Source organism: Carlito syrichta, unplaced genomic scaffold (assembly GCF_000164805.1).
Source record: "Carlito syrichta isolate Samal-C Ts95f unplaced genomic scaffold, Tarsius_syrichta-2.0.1 Scaffold47093, whole genome shotgun sequence".
Lineage (NCBI taxonomy): Eukaryota > Metazoa > Chordata > Mammalia > Primates > Tarsiidae > Carlito > Carlito syrichta.
In genome coordinates, this window is record NW_006991189.1 from 237,145 (window position 1) to 258,472 (window position 21,328).

At 50.0% G+C, this 21,328-nt stretch overlaps 1 protein-coding gene across 1 annotated transcript in view; it reads right to left on the bottom strand.

The window, feature by feature from the left end:
- The window catches only part of COL13A1 (collagen type XIII alpha 1 chain), a 134,808-nt gene that overhangs the window by 6,737 nt on the left and 106,743 nt on the right, over positions 1–21,328 (bottom strand). Inside the window, exons 26-36 of the mRNA XM_008048529.1 lie at positions 20,780–20,842; positions 19,660–19,704; positions 19,212–19,364; positions 17,188–17,232; positions 15,030–15,071; positions 14,096–14,122; positions 13,179–13,259; positions 9,615–9,650; positions 6,726–6,779; positions 5,595–5,648; positions 4,562–4,597 (exon numbers count right to left, since the gene is read on the bottom strand). Of these exons, the coding sequence (XP_008046720.1) occupies positions 4,562–4,597; positions 5,595–5,648; positions 6,726–6,779; positions 9,615–9,650; positions 13,179–13,259; positions 14,096–14,122; positions 15,030–15,071; positions 17,188–17,232; positions 19,212–19,364; positions 19,660–19,704; positions 20,780–20,842 (636 nt within the window). The remainder of the gene's footprint in view (positions 1–4,561; positions 4,598–5,594; positions 5,649–6,725; positions 6,780–9,614; positions 9,651–13,178; positions 13,260–14,095; positions 14,123–15,029; positions 15,072–17,187; positions 17,233–19,211; positions 19,365–19,659; positions 19,705–20,779; positions 20,843–21,328) is intronic.

Below are 21,328 nucleotides of genomic sequence, written 5' to 3' on the forward strand. Positions count from 1 at the left end.
GGGGGGGGTGTGTGCAGCAGGGCTCAGAACTGCAGGTGGGGGGAAGCACAGCCTGAAGCTGCTGGTGGTCAGTTTTGCTAATACCAGCCCAGGAGTGGGGCTGTGCTGAACACAGTGCCTGGGGACCAACTTCTGTCTCTCCGAAGGTCTATTTTTGAAAGGCTTTGGGCTGACAACCTTTTGACCCAATTGACTTTCACCCCTTTGATGGTTTAGTAGGCGGAAAGGTGATTTTGTTCAGAGCTCCGGGCTGTGAACACAGCATGTAGGCATGTCTGCATGTACATGTTTGTGTATGTGTGGTGTATGTCTGAGTGTGTGGATATGTGCTTGTGTATGTGTGTGTTTGCATGTATGTGTGTGGGTATGTCCTCAGGCTTGTGTACACGTGTGTGTCTGTGTGTGTGCTTGTATACATGCGTATATGTGTGTCCAGGGCTCCTGGGTGGCCCCTGGTTCTCAGCTGGGTTTTCCCATTCTATATGTGTCTGTTTCATTCTGACCTGAAGTCACGGATAGTCATTTATATATGGACATGTTGATTCAAGGAATTCATTTGTTTCTGAAAAGTCAGTCAACACCATTTTTCTAAGTTGAATTCTGTTTTTTGTGTGTGTCAGGGTCCGTTTAAAGAAGGGTTGTGGGAAATTATTTTTTAAAGTGAAGCATCACTTCTGAAATGGGCTTGAATTTGCATTTTCATGTGTGTGTTTCCTTAAATGGGGGCCAAGTGTGCCCCCAGGGAGTCTTCCTAGGAGAACTTCTCCTCTATGGAAGACTGATTATCTAGTGCTTGTGGACTTCCACAGTGTCACTCCGGTGTGACAAGGCCTTGAAGGCTGAGTGGCATATTGGTCAGAACAAGGGCTTGGAGTCAGAGCTGGTTCTGACAACTATCAGCAGCGTGACTTTGGGAAGCTATTCAACCTCTATGAACCTCGGTTTCTTCACCTGTAAAATGGATACAATGACACCTGCCTCAAAAACTTGTTATGAGGTCTTTGTGCACATTAAATGCTTAATAATGGCATATGGTAGTGCTCAGCGAATGATAGCTGTTTCATAATGATAATAATAATGGTTACAATGTCTTGTTAGCCAGGAGAGAAACAAAAGCTGCTGCCACAGGCATGTTTTAGGGGTCAGAGGTCTTGTCCTGTCTGCAGCATTCCCACAGTGGAAGGCAGAGGAAGGCAGAGGATAAGAATGTTTTTGATGTTTCCTCAGATCTTTGGAAATTACTCAAATTTCTTGCTTTCAGAAGTTGTCTGCAATTGCCAATGAGTTATTCCAAATGAATTTTCTAAAAATGCCAATTCTTAGAAAATGACATGTGCTTAAGAGGAAACACATGTGTGCATATCAAGTGTAATCCTTGAAGATACATCCGCCAACAAGAACATCATGGTATGAACAACCTCCAAATGGTACACAAGCAAGACCACCAGCTATTTGCGGGGGGAGCCCCATGGTACACTTTCTCAGGAGAGCGGCCCCTCACTCTCTGGGTCATGAGCAGTTTCCTGAAGAAGGTGGGCAAGGCTGTGGAGGAGTGGAAATCTCGGGCCTCAGATGATTGGCTTGGGGATAACAGACTTTCACAGTGGTAACTTATACTACGGGGTGTGGTGCTCCAAGAACATGGGCAACCACCCCCAAGCAGGAGCCCTTTGAAGACAGTAGAGTAGTAGCTTTATTTTTAACCTACCCACCTCCCACCCTCAGAGAGATCCTGGCAAAGAGGAAATCCTAGCTGGTAAGGAAAAAATGAGCAAAAGAAGTCAAGGAGCAGAGGCTTCTTAAGCATACACATAAATGTATAAACATGGGTTTTGGAGGAAATAAAAAGTTGTGGAGGGTGAAAGGGAAAGGATGAGGGATATGAAATTATTGTAGTGGGGTGAACACATCTTGGGGGAGAAAGATCGAAGGAGTAAAGGAAGGAAGAGGCAGGCCCAGGCCGAAAGAGATTGTAGAGGAGGGAGAGGCGAGGAGACAGATGGGCTGAGGGAAGCAAGACACACACACACACTTCAATGCATGCACGCACACAGACCTTTTCAGTTGGCCAGCTTGCAGGTAGCACCACTGTCACACCTGATGTTCCTGAAGGTCACGTGCTACACTCACACCTCTCTTATGCTTTGATTTCTTATTCTAAAGATGGCTCCTGGACCAAACTTACACAGCTACTTAGGGACAAAGGGGCACACTTAGTGTCAAAAGCAGAACATTCTTTCCACTGACATATAGGTCCTTAGCTCCCCATTTTGGATTCTGGGCCTTTGCCCACCCCTGTGATGACTTCCTCCTTCCATGCACAGGAAGGAGACTCTAAGATTGTCCTTTGGTGGGACGTGAAGAAGCATAATTTTAAGGCTGTGTATTGGTTCACTGTAAAATAGAACAGAGCTCTGATGGGGTCTCCTTGGCATGACATGGGCAAAGTCAAGGGGCTGCCCTACAGGGAACCAGCCTCCAAAACCCAGGTGGGGTGGAGGGCTTGGAACATCTCTAGCTTCACTGTCACATTGTCTTGGCCCTGCTGTCATTTTATCTTGACCAAAGTGAAAACAAAACAAAACAAACAATAAACACCACCCTCCCCCCACCACTGTCCATGGCAAGGCAAGCTCTGAACTTTGTTTCTTTGTTTTAGAGCTTTTATTATCAAGCCCTCACATCTCCCCCAAAACTCATGTTAGGGCATTAAAAGGTCTCAACGAGGAGGCGAGATTCAGGGGAAACTCTTCCAGGACATCCTGGCCTCCTGAAAGCCAGATCTCTTGAATGAAGAGAATAATCTGCTCCTGGATTCGGAAACCTGCTCTTTGGAATAAGCCAACTGGCTCTTTGTGGTGTACTCAGAAGAAAACTTCACTGTTTTCTGAACTTAACCTTTACTAAGTGACACATTCCCAATTTACATATGGGATGGAGGAAAGTGTGTCAAACACTAGGAAGGGGAGGTGGAGAAGAAACATTTTCTCACTGATTCCTGGAGCCTCAGTGGATCACTCGACAACTTTGGTTCCTTTAGTATCAGAGCCATCAGCCGCCTCCTCCCTCCATCAGTGACCAGGTACTTGTCCTGCCTCTGCCTCTAGGGCAACACAGTCACCATCCCTCAGATTTTCCAGGCTTCGAATGGCTCAGTGTCTCAAGCCAACTGGAAAAGTCTTAAGAAATAGGCCTTGAAAATATTAATTGAATATAATGAAGAAAACTAGAACACTTTAGAAAGAAGTTAGAAAGGAGGTTAGTATGCCAAGTAAGGGGTGGAATGATCAATGTTTTTAGAGGCCTAACTTTTTCAATGCCACTCTCAGGAAAGTGCTTCCCAGCGTGCCATAAGAGGCTGGTTACGTATCTGGAAGGTCTGTTTGTTCCAGTGGTTTCTAGACCTGGTCTTCCCATGGGCAGTCTGGTAGCTCTGTCTGCTTCTTCTTATTTATAGACGATGTGGGACAAATTAGGTTGCTTTTGACCGCTGCCAGTGAAGCGTATTTAGAAATATAGGAGTGCTCAATAAATAATACATCTTGTACTGAAGAGGATGGAATTCATTGATGCCAGATAGAAACATCACACTGGCACTTTCTATTCATGAACATAGTATCAGTGTTCAAAGATGGGCCACAAGACCCAGGTTCTAGAGACCATGGGCCTGCCTCTAAAACTCTTTGGGAACTCAGAACATTTTATCATCGTCTGGATCTCGTTTCTCCATCTGCTCCTCCCATTCTTTCTCTTTTAAGGGCCTTAGATTGTATGACCTGCTAGGAGAAGCACGTGGCCTCCAAGGGGGCGTGTGTCACACTCTGAGAAGCACCATGGGGAAGCAGCAGACCAGACATTCTAGAAAGGAACCAAAGGTCATCTCTTGGTCAGATGTAGTTAAATTCTCCCTGCTGGGCCCAAATGCTGACAGCAATGGCATGTGTCACATACCATCATGTGGCCAAGGGTGCTGTGGACATTCAGTCAGTGTGTCCTGTGAAGATGGCGGAAGCCAAAGGGAAAGTAAGAGGTCTGAGAAGGCACAATTCCTCTCATAGTCCTGCCGACTCTTTCCAAGACAAATAGTGACTGTAACATTGTTTTAAAGGGTTGGCTGCTACAACAGCTGTCTGCTTGTTCTTGGAACTGGAATTTATTTTCTCTCTCACCAGTGACCTGGAATGCCTGGCAAAACTAAGTTTAAGAAGGCCAGGAGGAGGTAACGATGATTCTAAAATGGATTTAGGGGTCCGTCATCAGGGCAACCTAGGAAGAGCTGAACACGTGGTTTCCGTTACCAGATGGCAATGCTAAGCTGATGGCCACTGTGGGATTCAGTCTCCCCTCATCATGTGGAAAAATAAATGCTTCAATTTCAGGATCAGGCCTCAGGCTCCCTGCAGGCCATGGATTAAGGCCTTCACTGGAAAGCTTTTCAATTTAGGATGATTTATCGGAAAAATTGTATTTGCCATGTTGGGTTGGGAATCCCCAATTGATCATTCCACCTCATCATGAAGACATTAGTAACTAGAGTCAAAGTTCGAGGGCTCTGACTCACCCGGTTTCCTTTGTCCCCGGGTGGTCCATGTAAACCCTGCAATAAATCAGAGAAACAAAGACATGTTAATGAGGAAACACAAGATGGCCATACAGACCTTTCTTACAGGCCCATAAAGCTCTTTCCTGATGACTAAGTCATAGGAGACAGGTTTAATTATCCCCATTTTACAGAAGGAGGACAAAGGAGCAAACCACTCAAGGAACTTGATCCAGAAGCAGATAATGAGTTATGGCAAAGCCAAGAACACCCTCTGGTTTTCTCACTCTGGAGCCCATGTCCTGGTCTGCAGCGGCATTCTTCTGAGGTCACTCATGTGAGTGAGTGGTGAGTTCTGAGGTCACGGACAGGGAGCAAAGGAGACTTTTGCCAGAGGAGAATTCCCATGGATCTCCTGCCAGGTTCTTGCTAGAAAAATGACTATGTAAAGTCTGCAGACCCTCTTTTCAAGTTGCAAAATGCGACCTATTCTTTAGCTAGGGGAATTTAGCACAAGGCAAAGACTGACCCAGAGGTGCCTAATTAGTCAACATGTAGACAGCCTTCAAGTGGATAGAAACAAAATTCCAGGCTCTCGTAGACAGACACAAAGCAACGGGAAGACATGCCACTGACGGGAAGTCAAGCCTCTTCCTCAAGGTCCAGCTACCCTGGGAGGCTGCTTGGCTCATGAAACATCTCTTTTTTTTGTATCACAGAGGTCTGGGTTTGATTCTGCCCCCTCTTCCACGGTAGAGGCCGTGGCACATCACCTGTGAGGACCTGTTTCCTCTAACACAGAAGCTTATAGCAAGAGGGGCTCAGACGCATTGCTACATTCCTCAGATGGTCTATGTTGCTTCTGACCTGGTCCTCTATCAGTGTCCAGCAGGGCCTTCTAGACCATCCCCAGGTGCCTCTTGGGAGTTTCCTTGGTCATAGAAATGAGAAGTTCCCAGAGTTTTGATCCTGGCTCTGGGTGTTCTGTTTTGGCAAGGTCTCTAATGTAGGGCAAGGGCAGACAGAGATAAATCTCTGATTCCATGAGACTCACAGGAAGTCCAGCTGCTCCCGTTGGTCCTGTTATCCCGGGGTCTCCTTTGCTGCCCTAGAATGGGAGAAAGAAACCCATGAGTCCTTCCTGATGTGATAATAACATTCCATCACTGTTTTCTATTTTGGTATGAAACCAGGGAAATCTCTCCAGGAAGCAAGAGCTGCATAGAAGGTGGAGTGCTGATGGTGTGAACACTGCCTTGGGGCTGTGTGGAAGGTGGGGTGATGCTGGTGTGAACACTTAGGGCAGAGGCTTAGAAGCCCCCCTTCACTCTCCCTCAGCAGAGCCTATTCACTAAAGCCCTCTGGAAGCACTGGGCAGCGTCCTCAGGGTACAGGCTGGCCTGAGGCAAAAGCAGGGGAGGTTCTAGAAAAAGGAGCAGGAAAGAGAAAGGAAAGGGAAGAGAGCTTCGATTTCTTCTCCCCTAGGGCTTGGGGATCTCAGAGAAGCCTACCCACTTCCCTCACCTCAGCCTAGACACGGCCAGCAAGGTGCATGGATGGAGAGAAGGGGAGCTGCTCCTGCAGGCAGAATATTCAGCGAATGCTCACTTGGGGACCTCCCAGCCCCGAGTGTGTGGCTACTCGGGGTTGGCTGGAAAGAGCTGGTGTGGGAAGACATTCAGCTTCCCCGCCCTGCTGAACCAACACCTTTCTCCCTCACCCTCACACATGGCCACTCCATGTGGGACAGGCTGAAATCATGAGTCCTGTGACGTGGCCAAGGTCACTCACAGGGGCAGTGAGAACCAGGCCTAAAGTTCTGGCCTCCTGAATTCTGGATGCCCTTCAGGAATTTTCTAAACACCACCTGGCACTCTGTTCCATGATGTTTTCCTAAATCATTACAAAGTTTAGGCACATCCAGTGACAGCAGTGCCTGGGATGCTAGGTGACCAGAAGCTGGGATGGAGGAAGCTCTCCACCTCCTTGATCACTCCAAGTCTCTGTCCACTCATAGCTACACAAGCAATCCCCCTCCCCAGGCCTGCTGGTTCCCCATAGCCTGCAGTGAGGATGAGCAGGAGAAGGGATGGAAGAAGGAACGGATAAGGGCTAACACCCTTGGGGCTGACAGTGTCCCACTGGGGTACTAGACCTGTCCTCCCTCCTGGCCACCCAGGCTCACCCTCTCGCCCTTTGGTCCCGCTGGGCCTGGAACTCCGATTGGTCCTGGAGTACCCTGGGGAGGGAAAAGGAAGCAGAGGTGAGGGTCCCCACACTGGGAGCCCTGGGTGCCCCACCCGATGCCTGGAGATAAGCAAGGTCCAAGGCTCAGTTTTCAGGGTTGGCGAAGCCAGGCTTGTTCAGGGCCATCATTCCCCTGGGCTGTGATCCTCTTTGAAGGTCTCAGGGGAGAGAGCACTTCCCCCTGCCTCAGAGCCAGACTCATGGAATAAAGCCCCTTCACTTTACAACCAAACTTGCCAAGGCTGAAAACGTTGGGAGAAAAGTTACTTAGTCTGCTCCCAGAAGCACTTGGGAGGGTGTTGACCATCCCAGGGACAGGGGCCTGGGGCTGACACCCTTTTTTGCTGTTGCAGCTCCACATGCAGCGGGAGGGTCTTCATGCCATAGAGACCAATGCGGACATACACACAGAGGCAGGCGAGAGAGGGTCATTCAGCCACGCCCACCCCACCTGCCCACCGCAGACCCCCATTCCTGGCCTCAGCCTCTGGCCAGGGCTTTCTCTTCCCTCTCACAGGCCTGCAGAACAGGTTGGATTGAGAGTGAATTAGGATGCCTTGATGGTTGCACCAACACTGACCTGGCAGGAAGGTGTGTCATGAGGCCTCCTAGCCCAGGGTGGCGGGAACTGGTGGCGGTGAAGCCATGGGAGAGCATGACTTAGACATGAAGCAGAGCATGCTAGGACCTAATCCAATATCTTCCTAGGTTCCCAGGTTCCAGCCTGGTTAGACCCAGTCTACTTCAGAGCCTCCCACTGCCCTGCCTCAGATGAGGATACGGGGCTGGGCTGTGGGCAGTTTCCGGTACTGGGGGTATGGCTGCGAACGGTGGAGCAGCATTTCCTTCCCATGAAACACAAAGGGTACAAGATGTCTCGGTACCCCCTTTGCAACTGTGGGGAAGAAGGGAGGCTGTGGGTGTCTGTGATGAGAGCACAGTGGAATGTAAAAGGAGCCAGATCATGGCGTTGGCTCAGCACAGGACTCCCAAGCCAGTCCTGCCTCAAAGGCCTAAGACCAATACTCCCAATACTGGAGAAGTCCCTTAGCCTTCCTGAATGTCCCCATCTGTAACACAAGGATGGTGACACCAGTGTCTGCCTCCTGTGCTGCTTTAGGTTTCAGCATATGGCAAGCGTTTGCTGTTGAACTTGACACCTAGGACATGCCCAGTCAATGTTAATATTGGCAGGGCAGGGTTGCTTTTTTAATAAGTATTTTCCCTTAAGGTTGTGATATTTATTTTATGAGGAAAATAAAGCCTCAGGTCCAAGGGGACAGAGTGTATGAACAGGATAGCAGTTTCCTCTGTTCAACATGAATAGGATCAGCAGGTGAGGGGGAAGCATTGGCCTCTCTGACTGCAGATCATCTCCCAGCCCTGACCTGGCACCTGGGGCAGGTGTGCCAGGTAAGGGGCAGATGGAAAGGGAGGGACTGTGGTGGAGGAGTATTGTTCCCATAAAAAGGCCTGGAAAATTGGGGTTTGCTCTGTGTCCGTGAGAATCTAGGGTATCCACTCCATCAATGCATGGGGGGAGGGGCTCTGAAGAGATCTGCCATCTGGGGCAAGCTGTCATCTCCTCTTGATCACAAAGACACAGAATAGGCCTTCAATAGGACAGGGGATGGGGGTCGCTTTTGGTCCTCCCACCTCTTCAAGTTCTAGGCTTCTGCTGGCACCAGTTGTGAGTCTCCTAAACCCCAGGAAGGCGAGCTGTAGCTGTGTGTTTCCAGAAGGCCTCCTATCCTGTCCTTGTGTCCTCCTGTCCCCTAAGGGTCACTCCAGCCAGCTCATTAGAACTCTGTCTACTGGGCAGGCCATGAGCAGAGTGGCTTTGAAAACACCCTGCAAGGCAGAGCTGGGCCTCCCTGGCTGGAAGGGGCTGGGCGCACAACAGGCTCTGGTTACAGTCCCAAGCAGGGAAGTCCAGTCTCCCAGGCCTTGGTCGGCAGCGATCCTAACCCCATGGGAAGGTGATGGGCTACAGCCAGGAGTACCACTGTTCTGATTACATCACAGGGTACTCAGGGAAGGGATTGGAAGGTGGAGAGATGTTGTCTCTGATTGTTCAGTTATTTGTTATAAGCAGAAGAGCCAGGCGCTTTCTTTCTTTTTTCTTTTTTTGAGTAGATGATGCCTGTGTTCTGGAACCAGAAAGAATGGAGAAAGAGGGGATCCAAGTGTCCCTCACGTGCTCCGTAGTAAACTCCCTTATTGGGGTGCAGGATGGCTGTGGTGCCACAGACAGTGTAAGATGTGGTTACACCGTGCCCACGGGATGCTGAGCTGAGATTGGTCTCTGTCTCCTACAAGCTACACCTTCCTTCACTCTTCAATGCTGTCCCACCCTTCAAACACCAAGATTGGTGGCTGCACAGGACTAGGAAGCCCTTGTGAGAAGACAGGAGATGGACAGAGCTTACAGCATGAAGACAACACAGCATGATGGGCACATACAGACACTTGTGTTTGGCAGAGACAGGTCATGGTCCAAACCCCCAGGCCTGGGCACCAGGCTGGACTCGGCGTTCCTCCAGGATCAGAGTCAGTGCTACTGGAGTGGCCTCTCACCCACACCTGGCAGCTTTGAGATCCCTGGCTATAAACTTTGGACAGGGGAATTCAGATGAAGGCCAGCATCTTTAGTCAAAAGCCCTGAAAAAGCACTTCTGAACTGAACTTAGAAGGTATGTTTCTGGTGTTGGTGGCGGGACAAGGCACGACTCACTGGAAAACGAGGCCACAGCGGGACAGACAAGAGGGATCACAGACTGGGCATGGGGTGGGGTGGGGTGAGGGGTGATGAAGAAGTGACACTCACCGGTGGCCCAGGCCTGCCGTCCAAACCTGAAGCTCCCTGGACGAAGGGCACAGTTTGACCAAAAGAGGGGACGAGAGGAATGGGAGGGAGAAAAAGGGAACAATAGGGAGGGAAGAGGTGAGTAAAGCAGTGACTCTGGACAGACATAAACGCTGGTAATCAAACACAACCGGAGAAATAAGCTTGGGAGGACAGGGACGGTATTTACATGGAAACTGACAAAAACATGGAGACACTGACTGTGGAGGCTGGCTGCTGAGCAGGCTGGGCAGAGGTCGGTGCTCCCCCATGCCCTCTTCTCCCTCTCTCCTTTTATCCCCTCTCAGAAAACCTTTCTCATGGGCCTTCAATGCTCCGGGGAAAGGGATATAGAAAGGATTCCGTGGAGAGCTATCTTGGAATCAGAGCTGTGCACCCTTCCCAGGATGGGCTTCAGTGGGGAGGGATATGCTCTTGTGAAGGGGGGCCCAGGTGAGAGAGTGGTCCTCCCAGCCTCTTTGCACACCTGTTGAGACCAGGCCATGCTGCCTCCCACCTCACCTCCCAGGGGCTCAGTCTGAAATCTGGGTAGAAGTTGGCCTACTTCTACTTTGGCTGGGTGGGAGAGTTGAGTTTTGGGTGATAACATTATCATCCTGACATTCCTCTGGCACCTTACAGTCTAAGAAGCTCCATCCAAACTCAGTCCATTCACATGCTCCCAGACAAGGGCTGCTGTGTAGAAAAAGCTTTGGAGGTAGCTGACTGGGACAGAGACCTAAGGCCATGTATCCTCGGAAGCAAACTGGCAGCAGGTGAGAAGCCATGAAAACCTACTTGCTATGGGCATCCTGTCCCCACACTCCTCACTGTCCAGTGACATCTGTGTGGGAATTGAGCTCCTGCCCCAATGCTAGGTTATGAAGCTGTTTCAGAAACCCAGGAAAAGCAGGAGGAATTTTTTTCCTAAGGATTCCAAAGTGACCAGACCAGGTAGAAGATAGTGGGGATACTCTAGTCCAGTAAGGACTGAGGTTTTTTTTTAAATTTTGTTTTGTTTTTTGATTTAGGATCTCACTCTGCCACCCAGGCTGGAGTGCAGTGGCACAATCACAGCTACAGCAGCTTCAACCTCCAGGGCTCAGGTGAGCCTTTCCCCTCAGCCTCCAGAGTAGCCAGAACTACAGGCACACACAACCATTCCTGGCTAACTTTTTAACTTATTTTTTGGAGATGAGGTCTTGCCACGTTGCCCAAGCTGGTCTTGATCTCCTGGACTCAAGTGATCCTCCCACCTTGGGCTCCCAAAGTGCTGAGATCACAGATGTGAGTCACCGTGCTGGATATGGACTGAGTTATTGAAAACTGCTTCCAGTTGAGCCTCAGCCTTAGGTTTGCAAAGGTGGGGGAAAGCCCCTATAAGAGGGAAGGCAAGGAGCTGCTTCCTCCTGTTCTCAGTTTTAGGACCACACAATTCTGGGGCTGATCTTGACTCACCCGGCTAGAGAGCTGTGGCTCTCAATTCTGGCCTCACATTAGAATCTCCTGGGGTGATGTGAAATAGTACAAGGGCCAGGTCACACCCCAGCCCAATTCACTCAGAGTCTCCAAGAGTGTGGCCCAGTGAATGGTATGTTTGAAAAGCTCCCAGGTGATTCCAGTCCCTGAGAACCACTTCTGTAGGGCAAATAGGGTGAACTCCACAGAAAAAACAACTGCTACTATGTAGAATGAAATATAAGAGAAGCTTGAAGACAGAACTGCCTCTAAATATCTACCTACTTTTTCTATGCAGCATTTAAACTAAGTAGCCTTGGGAGGTCTGGAGCAGAAGGCACAAATTAGAGGCTTGCGGGCCATATGCGGGCCACTGACACATTTTGTATGGTGTGCAGCTTTGCAAATAATTTTGATCTACTGTTAGAAAATGGAGAGATTTCACATAAAACACCAGATGTTCAGCTTTCTTCGAAATGGGAAGATCTAGCGATATCAGACCCTCCTTCCTCCAAGGCAACAGTCAGTCAAACTGAGAAGGGGCTGCTTCCCTTAAGAAGGGATACATGGCCTCTAGCATACTATAGTCCCCCACTCCCTACTGTTCCTTCAAGTCCATGTTAGTTGCCTTCTATGAATATGCTTGTTCTGTTGTTTTCTTAGCCTAGAAAAAGTATTTGTCTGTATCATGTCTCTATCAAAAGGTGGAACATTCATGATCTTTGTCTTTCATCTGGCACTTTCTTTGTTTGTATTACCTGTTTGGTCTCTGTACCTTTTGCATGTCAACCTCTGACTGAATTCCTCAATGTTCTCTAGGGCTATTGAGGCCATGAACGTAGACAAGGAAAGGTTTGTGGTTGAGTGGGACAGGAAGGCTCTCTAATAGTAGGAATACTTAATCATTCCAGACTCAGCTTATGACATGGGAAAATGTCTGCAGAAGTCATCAGTTTTCTGAAGTCTGTCAGGCAAATGAGTTCCTATACCTGATGTATTATGAGGGTGTCATTACACTGTTTGCTTTTGCTGTTAGGTTGCTGTGATTACATTAACCGGGACCCCAAGCTCTGCCAAGCTGGGATAATTGGCTTCCCATTGTGTCCCCTGCTCTTTTACCACTACCTGGGGTGGGAACAGGCCTTGAGCCAGGGACAGAAGAAGGCTGCATGACTGGAGGGAGCCCCTTTGCAAGACTGTGGCTTCTGTGGAGGAGAAGCCTCTGACCTGGCCACCAAATTCATATGTGACCTCAAGTGACTCACTTTCTTCTCCGGGACCACCAATGAAATGATGAGACAGAATGCAAACATCCCTTCCAGCGCTTGGAAAACCAACCAAAAGAGCACCTGCCTCAGCAGGGTGTGAAGGGTGGGATGCAGCCTGGTCCAAGGCAGGTGGTGACATACACTTACCTGGACATAGGTGAGGCAGACAGGAGGCCATCAGCCCACTGGAGCTTGGAGCAAAGGGGTTCCCCCAGCCAGCCCCCACATCAGGAACTCTGAATGCTTTCTGAGCAGTTCCTCACCTCTGACCAGAGGCCTCTAGCCCCGGGCAGACTGAGGTCAGAGATCTCCAGGAACTCTGGAGATGAGTAGTCCTAGCCTGCTGGTACGGCAGAATGGCACTTTTTCTGTGCTTTTCTGGTGTGGCTAGTGCTTAAGAGAGCAGGAGTTCTCTTGGGGCCCCTCTGATGTAATAGGAGAGAGACAGAGAGCACCCCACTGTTCCACTCCTCCCGAGCCCTCCAGCTTGGCCTCCACAAGGTGCAGGCTATTACTGCCCCAGAATCAGGGACAGGCAGGGCCTGGGCTGTTCTCAGACCACTTCTCACCCTCCAGTTGGGTGCCCCTCGGAAGAGCCTGTCTACTCAGCTTTGCATTCCCTGGACACCAAGGAGAGGCCTTCCAGAGGCCTATGGTTTTGCCCAGGTGAGAGAGCAAAGTCACGTGGAACTCTGGGTGCTCAGACTTAAGAACCCGGAACTTCTCAGCTGCTATCTCCCGGATCCGGGCCCAGCACCCCTGGCCTATCAGGACACCCAGCTGGGCTCCTCACCGATTGCTCTGGGTCCAAGATACTTACGGGCAGTCCCAGGGGACCTCGGTCTCCTTTTTCCCCCTGGACGCCCTTCTCTCCTTTTGCGCCATCTAGTCCTGCTTCCCCCTGGAGGAAAGGGAGAGGGAACAAGATCACAGAACAGCATGTCCCAGACAACTCATTCTTGCATTCTGGGGTCGTGGAATCTGGAGTGGGGTTTGCAGAGGAGGTGGAGGTGACTGGGCTAGGAGTGGCAGGCTGGGGACTCTAAGAATCCCTGAATTCTTTGCCTGCCTCTGCCTCAGTAAGAATCCCAAGTATCCTTGCAGGCACTCTGAGGGCAGCCAAGGGAAAAGGGATAGTTGGAGTGGGGACAAACCCATAGGGCAGATTCATGTCAGGCTTTGGCATAGGTGTCCATCTACATGACAGGAAATGGGGACCTTTCAGAGATTTGCTGGAGGGTGCCTAAAATACCACCATTAAAGTCCTCTGAAGAATGCCTGGGCAGGAGGCAAGGGCCCTTGTCATGCCAGCAGCCTCCAACCCTCCAACTCATTCATTTGAAATGCTTGGGCAGAGACTGGAAAGCCCCAGGCCAAAATCCAGTGGGCACCTAACCCACGTTAAGTCACTGTCTCTCTTCCACCCATACTTAGAGTGAGTGAAGGGTCTGGAGTGGGTTCAAAGGGAAAAGGATTTCACCATTTGCTAAGCATCTAACTTGTCCATTTGTGGGGTCAATGGATGGGAAAATTCTGGATCCAAAATACTCCAGGTGTCAATGCCGGATGTTAAAGGGAATGTAGGAATTCATTTAACCCTGATCAGACCCCAGTGACTGGAGTGTCATATGATGCCATTTAGGGAAAAGAGTCAGCTGGGTCTCTAACACACTCTCCCTTTTTTCTGTTGTCACCGAGCAGGCCCTCCCCAGCACCTGTCACAGGACATCTCCTTACCTTTGGTCCAGGAATGCCTTGGAGCCCCTGCATTTGGAATCAAAACAGGTGCATTAGAACTGAGAACAAGTTGGACCACAGAAAAAGGACTTTGGGTGCAGACTGTGGTTTGGGGTCCCCATCATGAGAGGTAAAAGGGAATGCCAAGGAGGGAGGGGTTGTATTTGGGGCTTTCTAGGATGGAGTCTGAGCCAGACTTCCCCAGTCAGGAGCTGACAGAAAATATCTCCGTGGCCCCCACAGTTGACCCAGGGTCTCATGAAGGGAAAATTCAAAAGTAACACAGCAAAAATTAAATTAACATATGAAGAGTGCTTAGGACAGTGTGTAGCACTGTAACTGTCAATATATACGGCCTACGATCATTATTGCTATGACTGCTTCTACCAATGACAACAGGTGACACACAGTGCCCTGGGGACCATGAATCATGTAGAGGCATGGATCAACATTTGTTGGTTCAGGGTACCTGGGATCCCTCTAGGTGCCATGCAGGGAGTCCCATAGTTACATTTCTGTAACCAAGGAAAGGTCAAGTCAGTGGAGCTGGCTTTAGATGGGTCACTTCCTATTTTAATCCTGGCTTCTTGCCAGCTGGTTAGCAGGAAGGAGGGAGGGGAGGAGCAGATGTCTGATGGCCAAGGGTGAAGTCAATGTTGGGCAGAGCTTGGTGACAAGGGATCTCAGAGCTGCCATGTCAGTCAGCTATTTCCAGGGAACCAGGCAAAACTATGGCTTCTTGGTGTCACTGGGATGGTGCCGCTTAACATGGGAGGGAAGAGGAGAAAGGGGGAGTTTGTGGATGAAAAAAAATCCCTCCCTGGGAGGAGGAGGAGATAGTGACTAAGGCTGAGGTGGAGCCCAGTGACTGCCATGGGGAGGGGACATTAGGGACCCGACCATAGTAGACCACTGACAAGCTCTCTAAACTTACCGGAGGTCCGGGAGGTCCTTCCGGCCCTGGTGGTCCAGGAACCTAGAAGCCAAAGGGGAGCCCTGTTATACTTGAAGTGGCCCTCTTTCCCCTGGACCTGTGGATTTCTCAGCTCCATAATGGTTTCATTGCAGGGAACATAATCTTTGGTAACTCTACCCTCTTAAAAAATAGCTTATTGTTTTATTCTTACTATAAATAATTATCATGTATCTGATCATGGCAGTGGTTATACAAATCTATTGTGTAGTGGAGTGTCAGCTAGTATGTATGACAACTCACAGAGCCGTGAACACCCCTGAGAAGTCAAATTTTACCTGTGTGATAACTTTACCTTTAAAAATTTAAAAAAGACCGCGCCTTTGGGAGGCTGAGGTGAGTGGATTGTCTGAGCCCGTGGGTTTGAGACCTGCCTGGGCAACTTGGTGAGACCTTATCTCTACAATAAATAAAAAATTAGCTGGGCGTGGTAGCGCGCACCTGTAGTTCCAGCTACTTGGAAGGCTGAGGCGGAAGGATCGCCGGAGCCCAGCAGGTCGAGGCTGCGGGGGCCGGGAGCGGCCACTGCACTCCAGTCTGGGTGACAGAGTGAGACTCCAACTCAAAAAAAAAAATTTTTTTAAAGAAATATTTAAACACCTTTTTGAAGTATAAAATATGTTCGAACATGTCTATACTTTTGATATTATATAGACATATACACATATATACACATACACACATATCTACTTATGATTTTATATACATATACATATATATGGTTTTCTGTTTTCACTTAACATGAAACCCATTTCTCCATTTTTTATACATTCTCCACTAGCCTCTTTATAATGGTGATATGTTATTCATTGAATGGAATGAAAATGAGTTGCTATTATTAATTTTTGAGTTGCGGTCTCACTCTGTCATCCAGGCTGAAGTGCAGTGGCATGATCACTGCATACCCCAGCCTCGATCTCCTGAGCTCTGACGATCCTTCCACCTCAGCCTCTCGAGTAGCTCGGACTATATGCACATGCCACTACACCCAGCTAATTTTTTGATGTTTTGTAGAGATGACGTCTCACCACGCTGGCCAGACTGGTCTTGAACTCCTGGGTTCAAGCACTCTTCCTGCCTCAGCCTCCCACAGTGCCAAGATTACAGGCATTAGCCACCACGCCTGGCTGAAAGTATAGTCAGGGCTCAGTCAGTGCTTGGCACAAGGAAAGCTCTCAGATATGGTGACTAGTATGACTACTAGTATTTCTGCCATAGGTATTTAGTCCTCTCCTTCCTGTTAGAAATGTAGGCTGTTTCCAGTTTCTACTTCAAATACTTCTAGATGCTGCTTTGGAATTTAGGATCATTTCTTCAAGCAGCTATCCATTTCTAAACAAGTAACATACACATTACATAACCAGGTCTATTTTACTAAATTCAGATGGAGCTTGGTGACTTGAAAGGCTGACAGGCCCCAGGGAACCCTGCTGGGTACTGAGAAGGCTTGGTGTCCTCTCACGTGGCTCTGAGAGGGTGTCTGGGCTGCCCAGACCCTGCCTTCAGACATCACCTCCCTCATGTGTCCTTGACTGCGGCTGTTTTCCTGGTGCATCTCCTGAGCCTACACATATGCCTAATTCTACCCTGTCTTATGGAAACTCTGCCACCATCCTGACTATTTTCTCACTCAGCCATCTTCTTTTCTATTCCCTTCGTTACCACACTCCCCGAAAGAATAAGGCCTCTATCCGGAAAGCCTACCTTAGAAGCTTTGCGGCAAACTTCTACAACATTGCCAAGCCCCTGCCCAAATGGCACATGTTTAGGGGTGCTCATTTGATTCCCTGAACTGCCGCCACTCTGGTACTCATGACCAGGGGTTGTGAGCCACAGACGGACGGTTCTGTTTATTTTCCTACCTCCAGACCCTAGCAACAGGACAGAAGCATGGAGGTGCTCTGTGCAGACGCTGGGAGCCCTGGTGACAGGAGACTGGAGCAGTCCCCTCCCACAGTGGTGCTCAGTAAACACTTGGCTTCCTGCCCGCCCCATGTCAGGCAGTTGCAGATGTCATTCCAAAGCACAGAAATGCTGTGCATCCTGCAGACCCTGTTGTTCAATGAGGCCTCTGTCAAATAATCTCCCATGACACAAAAGGAAAAGCAGTGGGACCTACCTCCGCTCCCAGGTCCCCCTTCTCCCCAGGTTCTCCTTTCTCTCCCTGTGGACACAAAACACCACGGTGTGAATGCCAGCCCGTGGGGAAGCCTGGGTACAGACACTTCCTCACATCTGTGACAGACTAGACTGGGACTCAACTGGTTTAGGTGTTAGCAAGGGATCTCGTGGAGGACGTGGAGGGGTCAGCCCGCAGGACAGAAGACTGAACAGGCGCTAGCATCACTGTCTTTGAGATCCAAGGTTCTAGCATGGGGGAGGAGAGGCTGATAAACGCTATGGCCTCTGTAGTGGACAGATTCTGGGATGACCTGTGACTTGTTTGTAAGTTATGAAGGAAGACATGTGGCAAAGCTGGTGAGATGTCACTCTGTAAATATGCTACACATGACAACATAAGTATGTCAAACAGATATAACATATGTTCAGATTACATTACAAGTACGCCACACACGCACAAACACACACAACTGTCTCGTTAGCACTAGACACTGGAGACACCCTCCTGCTGACCTTGACCTTGAAGAAGTCAGCTGCTATCATTTAAACTGCCTGCTAGGGGGAGGGTCATGTGACAAGGAGCCATAGGTGGCCTCCAGGAGCTGAGGGACTCTGTACTACTATAGCAAGGAACTAAATTCTGCCCCAGTCAGTGAGCTTAGAAGAGGACCCCGGGTTCCAGATGAGAATGCAGTCAGCTGATATCTTAGTTGCAGCCTCGTGAGACCCTGGGCAAGGGACCCAACTACATGGGCCTCAACTCTTGACCTATAGAAACGATGCGACAATGAATGTGTGTTGTTTTAGGCCACTAACTTTGCAGGGATTTGTTATGCAGCCGTAGAAAAGGAATATGGTTCCAGAGCCCAGAACCTCTGTGGGGCCAGTAGGAGGGGCTGACATAGAAGCTTCCACACCATGTCCAGGAGTGCTCCCTCCCTCCTGGAGCTGCCCACGATGGATGTGTCGGGGTTGGGGCGTGAGTTGCCCACTGTCTTGGCTGAGTGAGCAACCCTTGCACTGGGTCAGACTTGGGACTGGTTGACCTCTGAGCTCTTTCTACTTTCTGAGTTCCAGATCCCAGCGCCTTTGAATTAGGTTGGTGCTTCAAGACAAAAGCCACCATGCTGCAAGATCAGGAAGCTGGAACCTCTGTTTACAGTCAAGTGCAGTAGCTGCTCATCAAGGGGACGTCCCAGGCCGGGTGGACAGGCTCGGGTTAGAGCAGCCTCGTTGCAATGCCAGGCACCCTCTAGACTGGCGGCCCCATGTGGAGCACCGCTGCCCCCTGTGTGACAACCTTGACACCCAGCCCTCTCGCCTTACTGTAAATCCCGGGAGCCCAATTGGGCCAGGCAATCCTGTTGCTCCGGGTCTGCCTTGGCCACCTGGTTCTCCTTTCTCCCCAGTGGGGCCGTCTAGACCCTACAGATCGACAAAGATCGCTGTTAGTCAAGGTCGAGGTTGTCATGCTGAGCGTCCGTGACCCAACGTGGCATGCACACATGGCTCCCTTGCTCTCAGAGTGGGTATCTAGGAAGGTGCCCATTCCACAGATGGAAACTACTGAGGTCCAGAGAAGGCTCCAAGTCAAGTCAGCGGTCTAGCTGAAGTGGGCTAAGGTCCCTCCTCTGTACATGCATCCTCTCCTGAGTACAGGGCTTTGGCATGCTTTCCAAGGAGGCAGCTCTACACCTGTGACTTCCTCTCCTTCCCAATGATTGAGTGAGGTATCCAGGGAAGGGATTATTATCCCCATTTTAGAGATGAGTAAACTGAGGCTCTTCAAGGTTCAGTGACTTTCCCAAGGACACAGGCAATGAGAGAACAAGACTCAGGTCTCCTGAGTTGGGAAACTGGCCTTCATAAAGCCAGTGGCGTGAGGGTAAGCTGCGTGAATCCTTTGCCCCAATTCTTGGCCCCTATTTTCTAGCCCAGGCAGCAGCTGGCACCATGCAAAGCTGGCGTCATGCTTGGGGGTGGTATATGCACAGGAGGGTACCGGCCCGGCCACTCACTCACCGGCGAGCCTGCTTGTCCCATCTCCCCTTTCTCTCCCTTCTCTCCTGAGCTCCCCGGGTGTCCATTTTCTCCCTTCATTCCTGGAGGTCCATCCTTTCCTGGGGGTCCTTGGGGCCCAGGGGGACCCATGTCTCCTGATTTGCCTCGAGGTCCCTTCAGAATATCAACAACACTTCTTAGACACATTAGTGGATGAAAAGAAGAGCAAGAACAGGAGAGAATGGGCTCTCCAAAGGTCTTGGCCCTTTGACCCTTGACTAGGGCAGGCAAAGAGAGCCCAGCCTGGGTCTGCCTAGCCCCCAGGGCCTGCAGGGTGGGGCCCTCTCCTCACCTCCCCTTCTCCCTTCTCCATGGGGCTCACCCCAGGACCTGTTCCAGAGCCTTTCTGCCCCACATCCCAGGGTTAGGCCCATTTTCAGAGATTTGCCTGGAGGATACATGATCCTACCTTTTCCCCATCGTGTCCTGGAGGGCCTGGCAGTCCAATCTCCCCCTGTAGCCAGAACAACCAAAGGTGATTCTCAGGGCCATGATAAGAATAATCGCCCCAGGCATCTCTCTCTGCGCTTTCCCATAGAGTTTGCTCATGTAATTCTCACTGGTTCCTGGGAGGTATGTCCTTGCATTGTCTCTCTTTTACAGGTAAGGATCTCAAGGCACAGAGCTGTGTGCCCGAGGCCCACAGTCAGTGAAGAGGAGAGCCAGGATATGAGTCCAGATATTCCGGTTCCACAGTCCATGTTTTAGATACAACCTTGCATGCTGCCTCTGAGAACTCTTGGCCCCTCATAGTTCCACTGGAGAGGGGTTCTTGCCTTACTATCTCCTCTGGACACAGCTCTCCTCTCCTGGCTGCCCCCAGGGAGCTCCCTTCATCTTTATACCAATCCAAGTCCCTTCTTTAGGTCAGGGAGGGAGTTAGGGAGGCAAAATGATATAGGTGCTACCCAGAGGAACAGAGGGGAAAGGGAAATGAATTTTGCTTGATAGATCAGGGGAGGCTTCAAGGAGGTAGCCTTTGAGTTGTACTTGAAAGATGGGAAGGGTTTTGAAAGAATAAGGAAGAGGGAAAGAGACCTGCAGAGGAGTCTAGGAGTAGAGGGCAGAGGAGGCAGACATGAGAATGAGGGGATAAATCTTCAGAGAAAAAACCCAAGAGTGGGTGGGTGGGATACAGAAGGAATGCAAAAGCAGGGAATGAGGGAGGGACAAAATTGGAGCAGATCTCCAATCCGTGGTCCCTGATGGGCAGCTTGGGTTCCAACAATGGCTCTGGTTGGGGCAGGGACAGAGATGTATCTAGACCCAGACCTAACCACAGCAGAGGGTCCTGTGGATTCCAGGAGCCCAAGACAGATGGCAGGGGGAGATGGCAGAGCCACAGTGACTGAGAGGAGCACAGTGGCTGTGAGGTGGGCAGGCTAGGCCCTGGAGCACCAGGAGGATATGGTGGTGGTTCTGGAAAGACGAGAGGGTCCCAGGACAAGGAGGGTCCCCGGGGTCATGTGCTCAGGGACACAGGTGGTGTCCTTGCAGGGTTTTCACTCCCTTGTCAAGACAAGATTTACCTTCTGGCCTGGAACCCCCGGAGCTCCAGGTGGGCCTATTTGTCCAGGAAGACCAGGAGGCCCCTAGGAAAGAAAGGAAAGACATATGGAAGAACTTTCCCACCGAGGATGGGTGGCATATCACCAGAGAGCTGCATGTGAAGCTGGCTTATAGAGATCCCTTGTTTTCAAACATTTCTTCAGGGTAGAAACACTTTTTTTTGCAAAGAAAATAACATGGGGAACCCCAAAATGCAAGACAGATATACTCTGATTGTGTCTGGGTTAAGTGAGGGGTGGGGTCCTAGAGCTGTGCTTATACCCTCTCCCTCCCTTTCTCTCTAGGGCACTCAGGGCTCTTTGGGTTCCAAGACAGTACTTCTGACCTTCTCAGAAAATGACTTTAAAACGTCTCCAGGAAACAACCCAGATGCCCACCAACAGGGGCTTTCCCACCCTACAATGGAATATTACTTAGCAGGGAAAAAGAATCCAGGACTGACTGACACATACAGTGACATGGATGAGTCTTAAATACACTATGCTGAGCAAATGCAGCCAGACACAGAG